The sequence below is a fragment of the Callithrix jacchus genome, chromosome 12, assembly GCF_049354715.1.
Source record: "Callithrix jacchus isolate 240 chromosome 12, calJac240_pri, whole genome shotgun sequence".
NCBI classification, from domain to species: domain Eukaryota; kingdom Metazoa; phylum Chordata; class Mammalia; order Primates; family Cebidae; genus Callithrix; species Callithrix jacchus.
The window spans coordinates 37,905,706-37,928,024 of NC_133513.1; the positions used below are offsets into that span (position 1 = coordinate 37,905,706).

The following is a 22,319-nucleotide window of genomic DNA, read 5'->3' on the forward strand; positions in this document are numbered from 1 at the left end:
GCCAGACCCTTTCTGATTTTTCAAAGGAGGATAGATATCTTGAATTTCATGAGGACTTTCCCAAATCTTGAAATATCATGTGGGCTAAATACATGTCTGATGCCAAACACAGCCCTTGGGCACCCGCTGGACTCCTCAGGGCCTAGGCTTGGGGGTCCACGCGCTGGGCAGGGCAAGTGGAGCCCTCGTCTTGCTGTCATTCACATCCTCCGATGATTCACGCGGGAACCTTGGTGGGGCTTTGTGCCCCTATCTTGGTCTAGCTCAACATATCTGTACCACCTAATGGCAAGTCTTATCATGGTAAGGCTGTTTTGGGGGGTTTCTGCAGTTGAGATGGGGTTGGCTCCTGGACTTTCTCCCATCCATCAGCGTCTGACCAGGACCGATGGATTCTAAGTGCCCCTTTGTTGTTGAACAGAGGAATGGGCAGGGAGCCCCAGGAAACCCAAGACCTCCTCACTAGTCCTGGCTCACTAGTCCTAGTCCTCCCTCTTACGTAACTCAGACACCGTTCTACAGCTCCCAGGACAAACTAACCCTGCCATCCAGGCAGCTCTGGGCAGCCGGGAGTTGCCAATCAGTGGCAGGTCAGAGGGCAGGCCGGAACCTGCTGCCAGACAGCCTTAGCCAGCCCCTGAGGTGCCCTCTGCTCCAGGCCAGACGTCACACCCTTAGGGAGCTTCTGGCTCCTGGTCCAGGCTGTGCTGGGCTGCCTGTGACCACCAGGCAAGGCACAAACCTCATGCTCTGCCTCCTTGACCTGCCCAGGCCAGAGGGCCGACAGCTTGCTCCCGTCCCTCTCCGCCCGCCTCACCTCCTCACACTTGCTTCTGTGACACCTGTCTCACCCTGCCTGCCCCCGTCCTGCACTCCCCAAGCCCTACACCCTGGGGGGTCCCTGTGCAGAGTTAGTGGATGACTTAACCAGCAGGTGCAGGCCTGGAGAGAGTCGGGGTGAGTCCTGATTCCTGAGCTCATGTGCTGGGCGGCAGGAGGCAGTAGGTAATGGGGCGGCAGGGATTTCCATCGTGTTGCTAACACACACCACTTCACATCTCCTGGTGGAGGGCTGGGGTGCGGTTGTGGCTGTTCTTCAGCTCTGGCTGTTCAGGGATTGATCTAAGCCCCAGGTGGCTCTCCAAAGGTGATCCAAGCACCCCGGGAACAGGTTAGATATGCAAATTTCTACCACTCCCCTCCCCGCCCCCAGGCCTGCTGAACCAAAAACTCTTGGTCTTCCTGTCCCTGTTTTAAGGCGCCCTCCAGGGCATTCTGGTGGAAGGTCAAGTTTGAAAACCAATAATCAGAGCTTAGTCTTGGCACTTGGGATTCACCAAGATAATCCCCTCTGTATGAACAGCTGTGAGAAGTGGGAAACCCCAAGAGCCTCTGCCCTGCGTTTGTGGTTTGTGTGTTTGTGTGTGGGGGACAGCCGCATAGAGAAGCAGGGACTCCAAGGCCGGGAAGAGGTGTTCTGAACATCCCCTAATGATAGAAAGTTAACCCACCGAGGGAGTTTTCCTGTCCCTAACTCTGAAGAAAGTGTAAGGGTTTGACCTGATCTCCATGGAGCCAGAAAGTACCTTTCAGGAAACTTCTGCAGCCTTAACAGCCCTGGGGGTACCGGCCTGAAGAAGTGTGTTTTTTTGCTGGGTCACAATCACCACAGAAGACAAGGCTGCAGGCTGTGACGCTAATAGGCACAACAGTGAGCCCCTCCAGGTCTCACTGGGGGCCCTAGGATGCACCCGCTACAACCTCATGGGCCTCTGGGCACTTGCTGCAGGGGCAGGGCCATCCCAGGCCAGTCTCTCCTCAGGCACCACAGGCCCCAAGAGCTGGGCAGGCAAGAGGAACGGACACTTCCCCAGGGAACCTCCAATGCACCAGGCACTTTGCCTCTCCTTCGTTTAGTACAAGGTGATGTAAGAATGACCATTTTCCAGGCAAATATTGAGGCTCCCAGAGTTTAAGTCTGTAGTCCAAGGTCACATTGCAGTAAGTGAAAGGTGCTGGCCATGGCCCCAAGGTCACAGCCACTTACAAATCAGCATACCATTTCCAGCATTAAGCTTTGGAAATCTCCACCCAGTGTCAGTGAACAGGTCCCAGGGATACAGGGAGCTGCTTGTTGCCTTAAGCCCCAAGCTAAGGGTCTCTCAGGCTGTCGAGGGGCTTACCAACCCGGGGTGCGCTCCCAGAACCGCCTGGAATATTCTGCCCCCGCCCCGTGTTGTCAGCCCCCACCCCCCACCCCCCGCCCCCGCCGCAGCACCTGCAGCCTAAGCAGTAGGGTTTGGGGCACCTTTTCCTGCAGTGTCATCCCAAGTCTCAGAAGGTGGGCAGGGCCAAGCCCTGGGGCCAGCATCTCCCTGTGAGCCTTCTCCCCGCTTCCGAGGGGCTAGAGGAGGGACGCTGTCTCTGGAGGCTGAGGCGCCGACTTCCTCTATCGTGAACTTTGCCTTTGGGATAATTTTGCTTGTATTACAACAAAAGGCCTGAGCAATAGGGAGCAGTCTGTGTCTTTTAAAGATGGCAAAGGGCTTTTACCAGGCTGGCAGGTATCTCAAAAGAAAAACGGACCGCCGGGAAATGTCCTTACATTGTGTAAACCCATGTCTCTCCACTAGCAAGTGTGCCCCAGGAAGCCCGACCCTCCTCGTGGACTGCGTGCCGGCCCCGCCCGCCTGGGCAGCGCTGAGGCTTGGGGGCGCCCCCTGCTGACCGCGGGCGCGCACCACACCCAGCCCCGCTCCTCTGCCCCAGGACCCCTCAGCAATGCGGGAAACGAAAAGGGCTTCCTCTGGTCCGGGGACTCTGTCTCTCGCAGGGGTGCGGAAAACCAGCAGCCCACCTTGGGAGAGTTGCCCAGTCCCTCCTCCGAAGGCCCAGCAGACCACTGGCCCCCGCCCGGAGTGACTGGCCAGCACCGCGAACATGTTTTCTGGGAGTCGCAAAGCGCTTCCCAGCCTGCTGGCTCTGGGCAGGGCCTTGTGTCCCACTCCCCTCTCCACCTCCCACCCTCACTCCACCCCCACTCCCCTCTCCACCTTACACCCCCATCACACCCCACCCCACTCCATACCATCCTACTCCCCTCTCCACCTCCCATCCTCACTACCCTCTCCTTGTCCCTCTCCACCCTCCTCCTCTCCACCTCCCACCTCCACCCCTACTCCCCTCTCCACTCCCTTCTCCACTTCCCACACCTTCCCACCCCCAACTTCCCTCTCTACTCCCCTCTCCACCCCACTCTCCACCTCCCACCTCCACCCCTACTCCCCTCTTCACCCCCACTCCCACTCCCCTTTCAACCCCCAGCCCCATTCCCCTCTTCACCCCCAGCCCCTCTTCACCCCCATCCACACTCCCCTCTCCCCCAGACCCACTCCCCTCTTCATCCCCACCCCTGCTCCCCTCTTTACCTTCCATCCCCACTCCCCTCTCCACCTCCCACCCCCGCCCCTATTCCCCTCTCCACCTCCCACCCCCAATCCCCTCTCCACTCCCACCCCCACTTCCACTCTCCTCTTCACTCCCCTCTCTACACCCCCTCTCCAGTGGCTAGTAGGGAGGAGAATAGGACTGCTCTACAAGGGCCCCACCAGGAGGCTTAGCATAAAGGGAAGGGAAGGGAAAGGAATTTTCCTGGGTCTCTCCGCAGGAGCTTGGGACACTGCCAGAAGCCCCCACCCCAAACATGTGTTCGGCTGGGAGGGAGCGCCTTCCTGGGTCTCCTCACACTGCCAGACCTCTCCAGATGCAGTGGGGTGGCTTCTGAGCATGGGGGAGTCCGCTGACATCATCCTCATTGCTGGACTCTCCCTGACCCAGTTTCATGACACTTTGCAGAAGGGGCTGTAGTGAGGCTGGGCCCAGCAAGCCTGGACACCCCCCCATGCCCCCCCCCCCCGCCTTGGTAGGTGATCTCTCCTGAGGGTGATGGTTGGCTGAAGGCTGCCCTACACATTTGCCCAAGGTCAGGGACCTGCAGGCTTGAGACCACCACAGACACACAGTGGGCTGTGGCAGATACAAACATTTGTCTGTGGTGCTCATAGTGACAGCCCCAGGTTCACATGCACAGGTTCCCAGCCCTGGCAGGGTGTGAAGGACACTTGTTGATGTCCCCATTTTAAAGATAAGGATACTGGGTAATTAATTGCTTGTCTGAAACTTTTTCCTTTTAATATGGTTAACATTCTGTCTCCCAAGAAAACACACATAACAGGAGACAGATAAACATTTAACAAGCCCAAAGCAATTAAAAATAGCCACGAAAAAGAGAAAGACATAGACTGACAGCTCACAAGGTGGCGAGACATGCCCGGGTGAGCTGAGCTTGGCTGTGGCCCCAATTCAACCTTCCTCCTCTCCTCTTTCTGTCCCTTCACCTCTGACCACAGCCAGCCTGATTCCTGTTCCCTGATGCTTCACCTGCCTCAATAAGGAAGGAAATTTCCCTCCTCCCATCCCCTGCCTTCACCTGCTTGCTGCCAGATGCTTCCAAGAACTGGGGTCCTCCAGACTCCAGATGCCCCGGCCTGGACCTTAGGACATCAGCACTTACCCGGTGGAGGGCAGCTGGACAGTGCCCTGCCTCCCACCCACAGCTGGGATCCTGACCAAGCTGTGAGGCCCCTGGGTGGAGGTGGTGTGAGGTGGGGATGGTGGGCTGAGTGGTACACATTCTGTCTTGGCCCTCATCATGGGGAACTCTCCCAGTGCCACCGCAGGATGCAGGAGTTATAGCCAGCAGTGCCCCAGTGGTGCCAGGTGACAGCCCCCCGAAACACAGCAGGGCATTTGCTAAGCCTCCATGTGTTCTCTTGGGCCTCACAGAACATGGGCTTTGAGTGGGGGCCGAAAGGGGACTTGGGAGTGCCCAAGGCCTTGCTCTGAAACACCTAGGGGGCTGGCACCCCACTACCTTCACACTCCTACCACCAGTTTCCCCACCATCGATGACAATAGCTACTCAGCGAATGGGCTTCTGTCATGTGTTCACTCATCAGAATGGCCTGGGAGGCAGGTGCCAGTAATTATCCCCATATTACCCATGAGATACTGAGGAACACAGATGTTAAGTAATTTGCTTAGCCAGGTGATCAGCCAGCAAGGATCAGAGCAAATGGGATTGATAATATCTCCTCTCGTGAGACAGGCTGTTAACATTTTCAGAGGGGGTGGGTCTCACCGTGAACTGCCCGTGCAGGGGCTCCTGCAGAAAAGCATTTCCCTTCCAGACACCTCCCAGGGACAGTGACCACCATGGAGGAGACAGGAGGAGACGCAGACCCAGTGGCGTGCTCTTTACAGAAGTCTTTATTGGGTAGGGTCAGAGTTCGTGGATAACCGGGAGGTGCAGGTAGAGAGTTCTGAGGACACTGCCCGGGCGGGGACTGCAGGGGGAGGCTGTGGCCTGGCCAGCCTGCCCAGAAGTCCGGCTTCTCAGGTCAGAGCCCTGCTGCCCATCCTGTGGCGGTCTTGCCAGGGAGTGCCCAGGCATCCTGGCTTCACAGAGCCTCCCTCTGGGGGCCCCTTTGGCCTTGCCACTGTCCATATGTCTGTGCGGACCACAGAGGCCAGCAGAGGGGCCAGTCCGTGGCAGGTCCCTCCGGCTTGGCTGCTTTTCCTGGAACTCCCCAAAAAGCCAGTCCAGGGGGTCCACAGCATTGGCTGTGGGCAGTGTGGGCTGCTGGCCACTGAAACGTGCAGTGATATCCCGCAGGGACATGGCAGGGTAGCCCTTCCGGCAAGCCTGGACTGGCCTGTGGGGTGGCCTGGGATGGCCTTGGGCTGTGGCCTTGTCCAGCACAGAGGTGGGCTGTGCCAGTCGAGATATGGACCTCACGTAGTCATCCAGGCTAGGGGAGGGCAGAGGCTCCTGCCCAGGCACCCCAAGCAGCATCTCCTCTGTGGTCTCCCGAATTGTGGGCAGATGGGCCACGGAAAGCAGAAGCCGGGACCTCATCACTCTGGTGAGAGGAGGGAGGAACCTGTTGGGAAACAGAGGCCAGGTTACGAGGGCCTGCCGTGCATCCCACAGCCCCTCGGGGTCCCCACACTCCTCTGGGGCTGCCTGGAGGAATCCTGTGCCCTGAGAGCAGTTCGAAGTCCACAGAGCACAGACTTCTGGGCTTTTTCTTCCTGTTTAGGTTAAAAGCCGACAGGCTTAAGATTTTATCATGATCGTTTCACAATGTGCCCAGATAAGACAACCCAACTTAACATTAACACTGGTCAGAGGAAAGCTGAGTTTAAACCCAGGATCGGCCACGCACTGACCTTTGGCAAGGCCACCTCTCCAGGCCTCCACTTACCCATCCATAAAACAGGGTTGTAAATACCCCTGGCAGGGATGTTGTGGGAAACGCATGAAGAAATAGCATCTGAATCCCTTTTAATGCAAAGCCCTCTACAGGTAGCCCTGGTCTCTAAGCCATAGGGAGGTTGTGCAAGTTCAGGCTGGGAATTGCCCTCAAAGATAAACAAAGCCCTTGTGTGTTGTCTCCAACCCAAGGGCAGCTGCTTCCTCTTACCTGGAGCTGAGGAGGTTTGAGGGTGGCAGGAGAATGGATGAGCAGGGACAGTCCAGTCCACAGGAAGCCCCTAGGAAGCTTGAGGGCCGAAGGGTGGAGGGTCCAGCAGGGGGTCCAGCGTGGGGTGGCCGGAGGAGGACAATGCACTGAGTCCTATCTGAGTCCCACAGCTCACGAGGCAGGCTGTTCCCTGAGCTCTCTGAGGAACCTCAGCAAGCAGCTGCTTTTATACCTTCCCAGGAGCTATCAATCACTGTCATGAGGGCCAAAAATAGCCTGCTCAGGGAGGCTCTCAGGAAAACAGCTCGGTGGGCGGGGCTTGGCCCAGCTGCCAGTCTGGAGGTGTCTTTCTGCCTGTGGGAGGCTGGGGAATGTTTACACCGCAAGGCAGGAAAGGGGTGGGCCCACTGCTGGTCACCTCAGGGCACTGGGAGAGGGAGGGGTCCCTGCCCTGAAGTTTATTCCCCACTCTATTACACCAGCCCGTCCTGACTCCACGCCTTTTGCTGGTCCTTGCAGAGCCCTGGGCCTGCACCTATGAGGCTGGGCTAGGTCCTTGGCAACTTGGATAAAAAAACAGCAGCACAGGGCCACATCCTGGAAGCAGCTGAGGCGAGGTCCCTAGGCCTGCTCCCAGGAGAGGTACACCCCCCCCCGCCCCCCGCCAATGGGACCAAGGGCGGTCTGCGGGGTTTAACTCTGGTCTTCTTGCACCCCAGATGGGTGTTCACCAGATGTGTAGTGCTGCTGTGTGCACTGACTGCTCTAAGCTCAGCAAACGTAGCAGCAGACCAAGGCATGGCCCCCTGGAGCTCATATTCTAGTAAGGGGGCAGATCAAGCCAGAGATGAATGGGTGCTGTGATTCAGGCACCAAGAGCTGCCTGAAGGAAAAGTAGAGTGTTGCGGTGGGCGCACTGCTGTGCTGCCACCGCAGGTACAGTGGTCAGGGGTGTCTCCCCTAAGAGCAGATATGGAGCAGAGACCTGAAAAAAATGGGGAAATGCACATTTCGGGTGGCAAGGCAGCACGTGCAAAGCCCCTGTGCTGAGAGTACTCTGGATGGATGTGCTCACGGCACAGCAAGGGGCCCGCGGACTGGCGCATGTAGGAGGGGTCAGCGGGCCTTGGCATGGATGCTGAGTTTCCCTCCAGGAGGGAGGGAAAGACACTGCAGGGTTTGAACAAGGGCACTGCAGTCTGGCTTATGCTTCAAAGGATCGCTTCAGCTGCTGGGCCTGGGCTGGGGCAGGTTTGTGGGGGAAGCTGCCAAGGAGCACCTGGACAGCATTAGAAAGCCACTGCCTCTGTCCAGGAGTGACCATGCCAGGAAAGGAAGCTGCCAAGGACAAGAGTGGCAGCCGCTAGGAAGATCCCATACTCCCCAGACAGGCCATAGATCTGCCCCAGTCCCAGCCACAGCCCCACCTGGAACACGCCTGCCTTGTGCTGCGGGTGGGGGAATCACCCAGAGGTAGCCCAAGCCTAAGCTCCGAGAACTGGGCAGATTCCAGACTCCCCAGGCAAACAAGAGGAACCGGCAGTCCCAAGTTCCTGGATTCTAGGTGGAACCCCACGTGGGGAAAGGCATGGAGGCAGAGAGTGCCTGAGACGGTGACCAGGATTTCAGGCGCACATGCACTTCTCACCTTGCCCAGGCTCTTACAACTTTAATAGACCCTTTGTTTCTCTGGCTCTTTGAATTTATTAGCAATGAGCAGATTAGTCAAGAGACTGAAAGGAGGAGGGAGATGGAAGAATTCGCTGCTGGCTGACAGGGCTTTCTCTCCACTCAGATTCAGCCAAGCTGGGGGAGGGTAAACAGTGGTGGGTGGGTATGTTGGGGGCACACATGCCACCTGTGCAGGGATATCTGGCCTGCGTCATGGCAAGCTAGCCTGTCCCCAGTACAGCCAAGCCCCTGACTTTGTCCAGGCAGGTCCCCAAGTCAGTGCCACCTGCTCAGCTTTCTTCTGTGTCCCCCTTCACCTGTCTTCCAGGTGCAGTGAACAAGCACCTCCTCCAGGAATCTCCCTTGCATCCCCTTCTGCATCCAAGCCTGAGCCCCTCATGGCCAGGGCTGTGTCTGCTCCATCTCCCTCTACCTGGGGTCCAGGATGGGGCGGGAGGGCAGTGGGTCTCCATGAGTGAGCCATCATCCCCACAGGCTCTCTCTGCTGAGAGGCACCTGAGGCCAACAGGCAAGAACATAACCCCCATGGACCTTTGAACTCCATGCTGACCTCACCTTCATAGGGAGCTCAGTGACACATCTGTGCTTGTAGAGCGCCAGTGAGTATCGAAAACAACTCTGGTTTCTGCTTGTTTGTTTTCCTTTTTAGCAGATAGTGCAAGGTCATATCTGGAAGCCGTGTGTATTTTTGATAACCTTCAAGTACACTCTTTTCTCTGTGAATGGCAGGGTGTTTGAACCTAGAAACCCCATTGCTAACTTGCCACGAAATCCACACTGAGCAGGGTCTTCCTGAGTGCTGCCAGGGATATGAAGAAGTTTCCTTGGTGTCCCTGTTCTCACAGGGCTTTTGGTGCCAACGAGGAGAGCAAAATGGGATCTGAATCTAAAATATGGGTCAGAAATACTGGATGATTCCACTTATATAAGGAATCTAAAATAGGCTTATCGAGGCAGAGAGTGAAAATGATGGTTGCAGGGACTGGGGGAGGGGAGGAGGAAATGGGGAGGTGCTCTGCGGCTGATATAACGTTTCAGTTATGCAAGATGAATAAGTCCTGGATACGGGCTGGACAGTATAGCTCCTGCAGTGAACAATACAGTATTGTGCACTTCACAGCTTGTTTAGACGGTAGTTCTTATGTTAAATGTCCTTACCACAATGAAACACAAATAAATAATAAAATTAAATGTTAGTTGAGATGGAAATGGGAGAATGACATTCAGAGTTAATTGTGGAAAGACTAGAGTCAGAGCAGATTAGGAGTGCGCAGTTTCGAGACTGCTGCTCTGGAGAGAGGGCAGCTGAGGTTGCCCCCAAGTGTTCTGGCAAATGACGCAGCTGGCCAGGCTCACGCACGGAGTAACTGGGATTGGCACAGAGCACTGGGGTGGTCTCACAGAGACTGAGGCCTGGAATAGGTCAGAGGCACTGAATCAAGGGCCCAATGGGTGCCGACCAGCACTAGCAAGGTGCCTGCAGAGGACTCTGTTGATTAGGACCGCAGGTTGGCAGCAGGAGAGGAGCCATATCAGCTGCAGACCTAGGAAAACTGAGGCAGGTTGGAGACAAGGGATGAAGGCTGTTGTAGAAATTCTGGTGTGGGATGTAAGGCTAGTGATGTCCTGGCAGTGGTGAGAAAAGCAAGACCTGTTGTCAGCCCTGGCAAGTGGACTCTGCTGCTGTCGGGGGGCACCGGGAGAAGGATGAGGCTGAGACACAGCTAGGACAGAGAGCACCCACTTCTGCTCTGGTGGGCATGAGACCCCACAGGGCCTGGTGGCCACAGGACCTGGTGGCACAGGACCCCCTCCCAGGTGCAGTGTGGGCAGAGAGTTCCCTTGCTTGGCACAAGCAGACCGGCTGTGTGTCCCTGGAACCACTTCCTTGCCGCGGTGTGGACGTGCCTGCTGGCCAGCAGCTGGGTTCCTGTGGGACACCTGACTCAGCCGATGCATCTCGGGCCGTGCCCCTGGCCAGGCATGAGCTCAGCAAGACTCAGGCTTCCTCCCACAGGGCCTGGCCATGTGCCTCAAGGCACGTAGTGGCTGGTGGTCCTTCCCAAGGGGACCGGGCCATCCACTCAGGAGGAGGGATGTGCAGGGCCAGAGCATTGAACCCCGAGGGGTGGAAGGTGGACAGCTGCTCTGTGGGAAGGGCTGATGTGTGGATCCCCACAGGAAGAAGGGACTCTGATCATCGAGGGACTCCTCAACATCGCCTGGGGGCTGAGGCGGCCCATCCGGCTGCAGATGCAGGATGACCGGGAGCAGGTGCACCTCCCCTCCGCCTCGTGGATGCCTGGACGGCCCAGCTGCCCCCTGTGAGTGCCCAGCTGACCTGGTGGTTTCTGTGACACTTGATCAGCCCTAGCTCCCTGTTTAGGATACGGGTTGAGGATATCCCAAGCCTCTGGGTGGGAACCCTTTTCCTGTATGGGACTCTGGCACAGGAGGGTGACCCAACCTCATCCCCATGTCCCGTGACTGCCTCAGTCCTTGCCCAAGGTGGCCTCTCCCTCCTTCCTGGAGAACGTTTCCTGGAGCCACTTTGCTGGCAAGAAGGGATGGCTGCAGCCGGGGGCAGGGGGGCTCCCAACACCTGTGCAAGCCACACATGTCTTAGCATCTCTTGTTCTGTCTTAAAAATTCATGCAGATTTAGCCTCTCACTACTCTGTCTTCATTTAATGTTCAAATTTTTGGGCTGGGCGCAGTGGCTTATACCTGTAATCCCAGCACTTTGGGAGGCCGAGGTGAGTGGATCACGAGGTCAAGAGATTGAGACCATCCTGGCCAACTTGGTGAAACCCCATCTCTACTAAAAATACAAAAAATTAGCTAGACATGGTGGCGCGTGCCTATAATCCCAGCTACTCAGGAGGCTGAGGCAGGAGAATTGCCTGAACCCAGGAGGCGGAGGTTGCACCATTGCACTCCAGCCTGGGTAACAAGAGTGAAACTCTGTCTCAAAAAAAAATAATAATAATAATAATTCAAAAATTTTAAAGAAATGTATCAGAATTTCACATTAGATTTATTTAATATCAGAAGAATATTTCTGTCAGGAAGAAATGGTCTCCTGCCTGCCTTACTGTTTAATGCACATTTATCTCCTTCTCAGCCCATTCTCAAAAGACTCAGTGGCTGGGCCCTGCCTGCTTCTGCAGTAGGAACTCCTGTAGAGGGCACACACTCAGAGATGCCCCCTTCAGATTTCACCTAAAACCCGTGCTCTAACAGCACTCACCACCCTGACAGCTCCGGCACGTCCCCAGCTATTCCTGGTCACTCAGTGAATTCTGAGCCACTCAGAATTAGAGCATAAAGTCAGACTCCTTAGGACTGCTGCAAGTGTGACTCACATGTCCCCCTCCTCGAGGTACAAGTAGTCACAGGCAACAACTGAGGCTCTGCCTGTGTGTTCTCCAGGGCCCCGTCTGTCTTCTCCTCCCCACGTCCTCTGGGCTGCAGGACTCTGTCTCATCACACACCCACTCCTTCTCCGGCCCAGCACCGGCTGCTCTGGCCTTGGGTTCATCTTGCCAGGAGGCCTGGAGTTTAGGCCCTTCTAGGTGGCCCCTGCCTGACACCTGACACCCTACCAGGCCTTCGGGAAGCCCAGAGAGCCTGTTCGGCACACAGCTGCTGGCCTGGCTCTGCCTGGTGCCTAGGAAAGTGCAAGCCCTGTTCATGCGTCTGCGTGTCTGTGCAGTGCAGCCCAGCACAGGCCGGCAGGTCTGCAGGGCCGGGCTCATGGTCCATCCAGCAGGTGGTGACGGAGCCCTCTACTTTTCTTTTAAAAGACTGACTCTCAGTTTGAAATCCAGGCCTCACCTCAGCCTGCCTTGCTTCCCACCTGTGTCCTGCCCCAGGGGCTGCTGGTCTCTTCTCCTTGGCCTGAGCTCCCTTTCTCTGTCAGCAGCCATCTCAGCACCTCAGTTGTCTCTTTTCAGAAAGGAGCCATCACCCCAGGACAGCAGCGTCACAGCCCAGGAGCCAAGCACTCAGCCAGTACACAAGGCTGAGAGTTCCAGAGACAGCCCGGGTAAGTGGAGCCTGTGAGCTGCCCGGACCCCTTCCTCATCCAGGGTAGGAACTTGGCTCACAACCACAATCTCCAAAGCACAGCTTTGTGCCCCAGCAAAGAGTGGCTTTACCTGCTGGATCCCTAGCCAGGTGCCCACCTGTGAGGTGCTCTGCCTCATTCTCCCTCCTCTTTATGAAAAAGGGAGCAGAGGCTTGGGAGGTGACAGTGTGGGGGTACCCTGAGTCTCTTGCCCTGTGCGCACTATGAGAAAGGGGAGCATCCTGAGGGCACTGCACCCTCCTGGCCCCTTGCCTCCCTCTGGAACCTCGTCTTCACACCCTGGACTCTGTACCTGCTCAGCCGTCCTCTTTGTGCCCCTTCCCTCAGCACTCAGTGAAGGAGCTGTTTCAGAGCAGGAGTTCAGAGGACAGGCCTGGGGCCACCAAAGACCTCCATGGGTGCCCAAGACAGAAACCAAGAGGTGTATGGCCATGTGATGTTAACCGGGTTACCCTGTCTGGGTCTCACCTTCCTGTCTGCAAGCTGGCAATATCCAGCCTCCAGTCCAGCAATGGCCCTCACGACCCTGTCTGTCCCAACGCACACGGGAACCAGACCTCCCAACAGCAGGCAGTTGCACTGTCAGCATCACCCACCCTGCCACCCTCTGGCCCATTTCTCATGCAGGGCCCCTGGAGGAGGATGAGGAGGCCCCCCAGCTGATGCGGACCAAGAGTGACGCCAGCTGCATGAGCCAGAAGAGGCCCAAGTGCCGCGCCCCTGGAGAGGCCCAGCGCATCCGGCGACACCGCTTCTCCATCAACGGCCACTTCTACAACCACAAGGTGACGCCCCAACCTGGCCCCTCCCCTGGGCACATGGGGAACAAGCCCTGAGCACAGGCACAGCAAGCCTCATGGCAGTCACGGAAGTGCATCCTCACCATGACCTGCTCGGGGGCTGCTGGCATTCCCGTGTCCTCAAGAGGGGAAACGTCCTGCCAGGTTGCATCCACATAACAGCTGCCCATCTTGATAGAGGATGACTCATTGGCAGGGAGGGGGCCCACGAGGAGGCTCTCAGGGTCAGATCTGATGGAGCAGGTGTCCCAGGTTAGGCCATCCAGGGGCCATTCAAGCCACACTTGGGGTGCCCTGGACTTTGGGATAAAGTGGAATTCAGCTGGGCAAGCTGAAGTGACCCTGCTTTAATCTCAGGATCTTCATTCCACCTCTGCTAGGCTTTCAGTAGGTGAATGAATGATAATAGGGGCCTTTGCTAAGTCCAGAAAAATCCAGGACTATTCCAAAGTAGAGTTTCCTGAGAGAGTTAAGGGGACCCAGGGTTGAAGTTAGGCAGAGATTAACAAAGGTGCAGATTAGCCAAAGGACCCATAACATGACTTGGGTATTCTTAAAATCTTGTTCCAAAAGAGGTTTAGTGTGTGATGTGTAAAGTACCCATTGTTAGCATTAGAATAAATATTGATGCACTGGTTTAAGAATTATTCAAAAATTTCCAAAATATGTGCATGGGTGTTTTCCAGGTCTACGTTTCTTACAAAAAAAAAAGGGGGATCTTTTGCTCCATGATTCAAAGTACTGAATGTTGGGGCTTAGCTTTGTTTAGTACATTCGCTAGTTCTCAAAGGCTCTCACTCATCACTAAGAGATGTGTGTAACACATTCAAGCTTATTGTAGTCGTTGCCAATGTCATGGAACATAACGTCCCTAGCACTATGCGGCCTTTGAAATGAACAGTGAGGGTTCTCATCACAGCCTCTCATTTCTGTCTGAACCACACTACCTAGAAGAGCTGCTCAGCCAGACGACACGGGGCCTAAGCCTGTCACCCAGTGAGGGCAGCTCTTCCTCCTAGCGACAGATTTGCCTGTGGAATGTGAATCCATTCTTCCAGGAAAAAGTACTGCTTTCAAGGACATGGAATAGTGTCTTAAGCACTTGGGACAGTAGTTTCCCCATCTCCTGGGTGAGTAAGGGGACTCCCAAAGAAAACCTCTATACAAAAAGCCCCGTTTCTCACCATACTTGATATCCATACAGAACTAATGTCCTTAGAAATTAGGGTGTGGATTCCTTGAGTCAGAGGCAATAATTGAAAAATAAATAATTCCTAGCATTGAATTTCTGAGATAGTTCCAGGTTTTGTTTCTTAGAACAGTGCATTATTACTTTACTCAGTCATTATCCAAAACTGTTCTGATTCCCAGAAATGTTGGTTTTATTTCCAGACTGGGTGAAACTTTGTAGCTGTTCCCACTGCCTGGCCTGTTGGATTCAAATGCATTCTGTTAGAGAGAAACCATTTGTGATTAGAGATGAGAAAGTAACCACCAGACCCTTGTTCCTACTTGGAGTTGCTTGGTATCGTCTTGAGAAAAATCTTCATACAGAAGAAAAGTCTTGTCAGCAAGAGTTTTTGTCTCTTTGAAATAGCCTAACTCCTCTCTTCCATGTTTCTTAGGAACAGAAAGCCTAATCCTAATCCTGGCTGTCTATGTAACTCAGTCATTCTGCACCTCAACTAGAATCGAGCCGGGGGAAGCAGGTCACAGTTGAGTCTGACATGCTTTGTTTTATTGTGCTTCTCGTTACTGTGCCTTGAAGATTTTTACAAATGGAAGGTGTGCAGCTACCTCCATTTGTAAAACTCTGCAATTTTTTCTAACTGCACCCGCATTTTCTACAAATTGGAGGTGCACAGCAATCCTGTGTTGAACAAGTCTGTCGGTGCCATTTTTCCAACACTGTGTGCTCATTTTGTGTCTGTGTCAGATTTTTTAGCAATAAAGTAGTTTTAATTAAGGCATGCACATTTTTTAGTTGTAATACTATCTCACTCTTCTTTTTTTTTTTTTTTTGAGACGGAGTTTCACTCTTGTTACTCAGGCTGGAGTGCAATGGCGCGATCTCGGCTCACCGCAACCTCCGCCTCCTGGGTCCAGGCAATTCTACTGCCTCAGCCTCCTGAGTAGCTGGGATTACAGGCATGCGCCACCATGCCCAGCTAATTTTTTGTATTTTTAATAGAGACAGGGTTTCACCATGTTGACCAGGATGGTCTCGAACTCTTAACCTCGTGATCCACCCACCTCGGCCTCCCAAAGTGCTGGGATTACAGGCTTGAGCCACCGTGCCCGGCCCTATCTCACTCTTAAGAAGCTACAGTATAGTGTAAATGTATCTTTTATATGCACTGGGAAACCAAAACATTTGTGTGACTCACTTTATTGAGATATTCACTTCATTGTGATGGTCTGGAACCCAACCGACAGTGGCTCCCAGGTGTGCCTGGACTTACTAAAGCAGGGATTAGGGCGGCAGGGGAATACTGAATAGGTCCTTGAGCTCTCTGAGCCTCAGCTACCTCCTTGGGAAAACAGAGCTAGGACCTCAGAGAAGGAATATGCGAATCTAAACTTGAGTTTGAAAAGCAAGGAGAGGTTCACCTGCAGAGGAGTCACGTTTGCTGAGAGGTACCAGTACCAAGGTGGTAACATGTAGGTTTTCAGAAACCATGGAATTCTTTGAGTCAGGCCTCTGTCTTTTCTAAATGGGTGACTCTGAACAAGCTGGTTAGCTTCCTAAAGCCTCTGATTCCTTTCTAAGAAAAGGGAACTAGTTATAGGTGCCTCAAAGGGTTGTTATGAATATTAAATCAATGACTGTATGTAAAATCTTAGCAGGTTCAATACACAGCTAGTGTTTATTGAGGGTCAACCTATTATGTGTCAGGCAGAGTCCTGGTTGATTTTATATATGGTGTCTCAAAGGCAAAGGCAAGATACCTGCAAAAATATAATGTGCCCCCCCCCACACCAAATTGTGAAGAAGCTCTATGACTGGAGCACAGGGTCCTTGTGAGGGAACCATGGTATCATACGTGCGTGACAATGAGAAGAACTACAAATGATACTGCACAGGCCCCAGGAAGGCGTCAGATACTTTTAGACCCGTGCCTTCAAACAGTGCTGCTCACATTGAGCTGCACAGATTGCGTGACCTGGTGTTCTACAAACACAGACTCTGATTCAGGTGGTGTGGCGCAGGATAGGGCAGGGAGCCGAGCCTGCGCGCATGCAGCTGGGCTAGTCCACACTTGCAGGTGCAGGAGTCTTGGAAGTGTGTGCCTGTGGGAGGCGGTGCAGAGAAGAGATTAGAGGCCCTGAGACCAGAAGGGAACAAGTTAGGAAGCTGATGTGGTGCAACCAATGCCTCTACTAGGTACCACTGGGAGAATGAAAAGGAGGGCACAGATTAGGGAACTTTCAGCCTTAGAATCAACACCTGGTGACTTGATCAATAGAAGTGAAGGAGAGACTGTTTGCTCCATCCTTGTGAATGACTTACATGGCCCTGGTTCCTCCGGTCTAGAGTGGTGGCCCTTCTGGGCATGTAGACGTCTTCCTTAGGCCTCTGGAAGGTATGCACTACTATTGCTTCCCAGAGTGTCCCCCAGATCTGGGAACAGCTTGTGTGTGCGTCCATGTGAATGGACAGGTAGAGGTATTCTTAGATCTCAGCATCACCTGGTGCCTGAGTCTGTTCATCATCGTGATGCCAGCCCCTCGTCCCCTCTGGGTCAGCCCTGAACTTCTCTCCCTCCCCGGTACAGACTTCCGTGTTTACTCCGGCCTATGGGTCCGTAACCAATGTGAGGGTCAACAGCACCATGACAACCCTGCAGGTGCTCACCCTTCTGCTGAACAAGTTCAGGGTAAGCCTGGTTAGGAGCGGCTTTGCCCGGGGATGCCAGTGGTTTGCTGTTCTGTCAGGTGTGGGGTGCTGGGGAAAGCTGCCTGTGGCTCTTGGGTGGAAAGTCTAGCAAGCCTCCATCTGCTGAGCTTTTGTCTCTCGGATTTTAAGCAGAAGGGGCTTGGGGGAGGGCATGTTCCTTGTGGCTAGTGTGTGTGTCATTGGGGGTGTGGTTGCTGTCAGGGGACCCTCTCAGTTCTCTCCCATCTCAAAGCACCGTGATCTGACTTCCTGTGACTGCCTGTGCAGGTGGAAGACGGTCCCAGTGAGTTCTCACTCTACATCGTTCACGAGTCTGGGGGTAAGTACTTGCCCCGCTTCTTATCATAAAAGCAAAAGGTCTCTGCCTGTACAGCAAGACCCCCTGCCTGCTGCGCGATGGTACTTCTTACCTAGGGGGCTGGGAGCAGCTGCCCCTCCCCACCTTGGGGCAAGCAGTGCCTCCCAGCATGAATATTTCTCCCCTACCCACACCCGGGCACACTTGCTGTCTCTTTCAGAATCCCACCAAATGTAGGAAGCCTCCCTCTCCACCTCTTCCAGTGAAATGGATGGGTCCCTAGCTTACCGGTGCTGAGTTAGGAGGGGTGGGGTGCATGTCACAGGGCATCAGGCCCTGGCCCCCCCATCTCAGCTTTCCTTTCTCTCACCCCCTCAGATCTTGTTTCTCTTCAAGCTGCACCATTGCTCAATGACAGTATAGGGGAGGAAAAACATCTTTTCTTTCTACCAATTTAGATTCATTGGCTGGGGCCCTGTATTTAGATTAACAAAAGACAGATCAAGGAGAACAAACAGAAATTTGTTAACTCTTGCATCATGCATGCCCATGGGAACATCCCGGAATGAGTGGTTAGAATCTGGGCTTAAATAACATCTTCACAAAAGAACAGTAAGTTTTTAGAGAAGTGACAAGACAGAGAAGGGCCTGAGTTTCTGGGGAGGCGCAGGGTGGGAAGGGAAGCGCTGCTTCAGTGGGACCAGGACTTGCTGTGCAGGTTCCTCTGGTGCCCTTTCCAGGCTGAGGAGGGGCTCCGGTTGTGTCTGGTGATTAACCCTATCCTTCCCTAGAGAGTAGCGGTGGGCAGGGGGATACCTTGACAAATTTATGTCCTGCTTTTCGGCAAATAGGGGAGGGCAGGCGGAGAGCGTCTCTTGTGTCTGCTTCTTCTCAATTGCCAGTGGTTCCACTTAATCCTTATGCCAAAGTGGCAGATTTGGGGGCCCTGTTTTGCCTCCCTTCAGCATGAGCAGGCATCTCTCAGGGCAGCACTGTTAGCAAGGTCTGTGTTCCTAGGGTTCCCTGGGCCCCTCGACCTGCGTTTTCTATCGGTTCTTAATCTGGAACAGAGAGAGGTGATCCTACTCTGTCATTTTTGTAAACCACCTTCTTTTTCAGAGCGGACAAAATTAAAAGACTGCGAGTATCCGCTGATTTCCAGAATCCTGCATGGGCCATGTGAGAAGATCGCCAGGATGTTCCTGATGGAAGCCGACTTGGGCGTGGAAGTCCCACATGACGTGAGTGGGGCCTGAGGCTGGGGTGCCTGCTGTAGAGTGAGAGGCTCTTGGGTGATGGGCATCCCAGGGACTCCTGACCAGAGCCCTCCCAGACGATGTCTCCAGGAACTCCACACCCTCCCAAAGGGCTCCAGGCCTAGCACAGCGAGGCACCAGCCCTCCCTCTCCCATCAGTGACCACCAGTGCCAGCAGCTTAGGGAAAAGAAGAACTTGGGTCCTGTAAAACCATGGCCCTGTGCTTTCTGTCTCAAGGAAATACAGCCTTTTCCTTCATTGGAATGTGTTTTGTTGTCATTATATGAGAGACCTAGGCAGAGGCTTTTTAACTATGGCCTACCTCGAGCCTGTGAAAGACAGGGAGCTATTAAGTCTTATCAACAGCCTGAGTTCTGACCAGACAGGGGGTGCATTTCCAGACTTCTCTGCATAGAAGCCGCTTACAGGGTTTGAACCTCAAGTAGGAGGCCTAGAGATCACGTGTCTGTCCCTCAGGCACTTGTATTCCATTGTTAGAAACAATGGTACTCCGACCTTCCCACCCCCAGCCCAGAGAGCACCCAGTGTGGCAACACTGCCGTGACGAACGCTCTTCCTAATATTCAGCTTAACATTTCCTCCCAGGGATAACAGTTGCCTTTGATAAGGATAGGCTCCCAATCCTGGCGTCCGTACACAACACAGCCATGTGGGGGTGGGGTGGGAAAAGCGGCAGTTCCTTCCGTGGATACAAGATGTTGGCTGAATGGGCCAACTATGGAAGCCTTGAGGAAAAGAAAACACACTTCTGGCTTCGAATTTAAAGCACATTAAAATGTTCTTGGATTTTCTAGGTCGCTCAATACATTAAGTTTGAAATGCCGGTGCTGGACAGTTTTGTTGAAAAATTAAAAGAAGAGGAGGAAAGAGAAATAATCAAACTGACCATGAAGTAAGCAGCACTTAAACAGCCAGTCATGGGTCCTGAGCATCAGGGCAGGTGTGCAAGGCACAGCACCAGTGCCAGCTGGGAGGTCTCTCTCCTCCACGGGCACCGGCGCCCTGGCACAGGGAGGCCTGCTAACCCTGGCTCCCCAGTATTGCCCTCTGGCCCCTGCTTAGTATTGCCACCATGCTGGGGTGATAGCTTGCCAAAACAGTGGGACACAGCCACGATCACCCATCCAGTCTCGGCATCCTCACCAGCGCAGGCATGAGCTGCAGAACACTGGGCAGGAGAGTCAGGCAGGAACCCAGGTGGGTGCCGGGTCAGGCTTCCGAGTTCCACTGGTGATGTGGCTCCGAGGAGCCCGCATGCTGAGGCAGAGTTGGCCTGGTTGGGGCCTTTCATCCTAGTGGGAATTCTGATCCTTCCCCACAGTGGCAGATGTTGGAACTCTAGCCTCAGCTGATGTGTTCAGGTGCAGAGGGCTAGTTCAATGAAAAGATGAGCAGGTGTCACCTGCTGGCTCCTGGGGACACCATGCCAGGGCTTGGCTGCATGAGGTTAGCCTGACTGTGGTCCCAATGATGTCGCCCCCTCAGCAAGGTGAAGTGTGGTGCAGGACTTGTGGAGGACACCCCACCAGGGCCGGCGGGTAGGCAGCTAGGAAGGAAAGGGCAGGAGCTCACTGAGAGGGCCTGGGGTGGGTGGGGAAAGGACAGATGTTGGCATCTGGTTGAATGACTCTTGGAAAACCACGTTCTCCACAGTCTCCCATCTGTACAGCCAGACCCCACATAGACAGAGGAGACTGCAGTCAGGGGGAACCTTCCACTCTGCAGGCCATGCTGACCTTGTAGCATCTGAGAGTTGGAAGGGATCTGGGGGTCATCTAGTGGGTCCACTTGACATATAGGGTGAACATTGAGACCCAGCAGGAGGAAGGTTGCAGCACAGATTATGGCAGAATCCAGGCCGAAACATGGGCTTCTGGATCTCTGCCCTCGTGCCCCATCCACTCCAGTGCACTGTTGTCTATGTTAGAGTCTTTGCAATAAAATGACAACACTCTGCTTTGATGCTCTGTGCAGTCCACAGTGGTTTGATTGCTCCTCACGAGGCACAGGCCACGGCCTTCCCTCTCCTTGGCAAAGGAGAGATGTGGCTGCTGAAGGGGTCTCCTGAGCCAGGCATCTGCAGGTCCCTCGTTCTGCTGCCCACCTCCCTGCCCTGTCCGCGTGAGTCTTCTTGGCGATGTCTCCCTCCAGGTTCCAAGCCCTGCGTCTGACGATGCTGCAGCGCCTGGAGCAGCTGGTGGAGGCCAAGTAGCTGGCAAGCACCTGCCTCTTCCACAGTCCCCAGCCGGAGCAGGTGCACACTGAGCCCTGGTGGCTGGTCCTGGCCGGTCACATTGACTGCTGGTCACCGCCTGAGGAATCGAGCACCTGTGCATCTACCTGTCTGAAGCCTGAGCACCATGATTGCTGCAGCCCTATCTCTTGGCTCTGACGTGAGCACCCACAGGAAGCAGATTCAGGCCGGAGAGGCCAGAAACTTGCTGGGTCAGATCTATGTGGCCAGCCCTGCGGACACCACGCCTCTCCTGCACTGGACAGCAGTGCTGGCGCAGCCTCTGCAGTTTAGGTTTCATCCACGTGCTCAGTGCCTGTCTTTGAGCTCCTGTGGGGCCACAAGCCCTTGTCCTCTTCCTTTATATGAGATTCTTGCCTGCCCTCACATCATGTTGCCCTGCAGAAATGCTACTGGGAAAAGCAGGGCCTGCAAGCAGGTATGAGACTAGACTGCTTTCAGCCATCAGCTTGCCACAGCATCCCCAGGCCTCTAAGCCTCCATGTCACCTTGTGAGCCTCGAACAGCTCAGGGCCCCGGCACAGAGGTGAAACCAGGAATAAGGCCACGAGTATCTCTTTCTCTGCAGAAAACAGCCTTTATTTCATCAGAGTGACCTAAAGGGGTTCTTATAAGGAGCTTGCTGCAAGAAGCACGGCCATTCAATCACATTGAGAAGGGTCCACATGGCATTGAGAGGGTGCTGCCCTGTGTGGATGAGGGTCCACCACTGCCCAGTAGCAGCTCAGAAAGGCGGTGCTCAGCCCCATCACCACTGTCCGGTGGATGCCTGTGTGCCTCTTGCCTTCTCTGGGCTTGTGTTTCTCTCCTCTAGTGTGTGGGGACAACTTTCAATACTTCCCCTTAAGGAAAAATGATAAGGAAAAAAATGTCTGTTTGGGGGAAAGGCCAGATATTTAACAATTTGTGTTTGTGACTGATGGAGAATTTCTGGAATGAATGAGAAAGCCTTTGCAAAATTATGCAACAGTTGACATCAGTCATGCTAAGTGTTTATCTGAAACAGCAAACTGAAGACCAAATTATTCTCCTGTTGAGGTCTGTGGATGGCAGATTTAAAGGGAAGAACCACAAAGACTTGCAAAGATAGGAGAGGCTCCATCTCTAATGCATGTAGGAGCTCCTTACCAGTGCCTATCAAGAGCAGAGCGTGGAAGCCACTGTGCTGTGTGGAGCTGCTCGTCAGGGCAAATGTCACAGCAGGATTTCCCCAACCCAGCTCCATCATCACAGACACAGGGAGATGCAGGGGAGGCCTGCCCACTGTTTGGTAGACTCCGCTGTCCTCTGGCAGCATAGATCCTTAGGTGCTGAATAAAGTCATGCTGTATTGAAGACATGAGAATCAAGCTTTCTTCTTTTTTTTCTGTCTGTGCATCCACCCTGAGGCCCAGCTCTACCTTCTGAAACTCTTATCTTAAAGGATGTGTGGCCATGTTTGGCAGAAGAGCCACAGCTCGCTGCT

At 54.2% G+C, this 22,319-nt stretch overlaps 2 protein-coding genes across 3 annotated transcripts in view; one reads left to right on the forward strand and one right to left on the reverse strand.

Moving 5' to 3' along the window:
• RASSF4 (Ras association domain family member 4) overlaps positions 1-22,196 on the forward strand; it is a 34,919-nt gene extending 12,723 nt beyond the window's left edge. The window contains exons 4-11 of one of the 2 annotated variants that reach the window (XM_002763733.6): positions 10,419-10,561; positions 12,193-12,284; positions 12,954-13,111; positions 16,903-17,004; positions 17,292-17,343; positions 18,442-18,563; positions 19,395-19,492; positions 20,752-22,196. In XM_002763733.6, the coding sequence (XP_002763779.1) occupies positions 10,419-10,561; positions 12,193-12,284; positions 12,954-13,111; positions 16,903-17,004; positions 17,292-17,343; positions 18,442-18,563; positions 19,395-19,492; positions 20,752-20,812 (828 nt within the window). In that variant the 3' untranslated portion in view covers positions 20,813-22,196. The remainder of the gene's footprint in view (positions 1-10,418; positions 10,562-12,192; positions 12,285-12,953; positions 13,112-16,902; positions 17,005-17,291; positions 17,344-18,441; positions 18,564-19,394; positions 19,493-20,751) is intronic. The other variant, XM_078345300.1, reaches the window with a different exon arrangement.
• On the reverse strand, positions 5,311-6,743 carry DEPP1 (DEPP autophagy regulator 1). Its single transcript, XM_002763735.6, has 2 exons — positions 6,546-6,743; positions 5,311-6,002 (listed from the first exon to the last, which is right to left on the reverse strand). Exon 2 carries the CDS (start codon positions 5,975-5,977, stop codon positions 5,342-5,344), a length of 636 nt encoding a protein of 211 aa, XP_002763781.2. The 5' UTR covers positions 5,978-6,002; positions 6,546-6,743; the 3' UTR covers positions 5,311-5,341.
• Positions 22,197-22,319: the final 123 nt, after the last annotated feature.

What these genes read in the sequence shown, in the direction of transcription:
- DEPP1 (XM_002763735.6), bottom strand. Translation starts at nt 5,977, where the DNA reads ATGAGGTCCCGGCTTCTGCTTTCCGTGGCCCATCTGCCCACAATTCGG.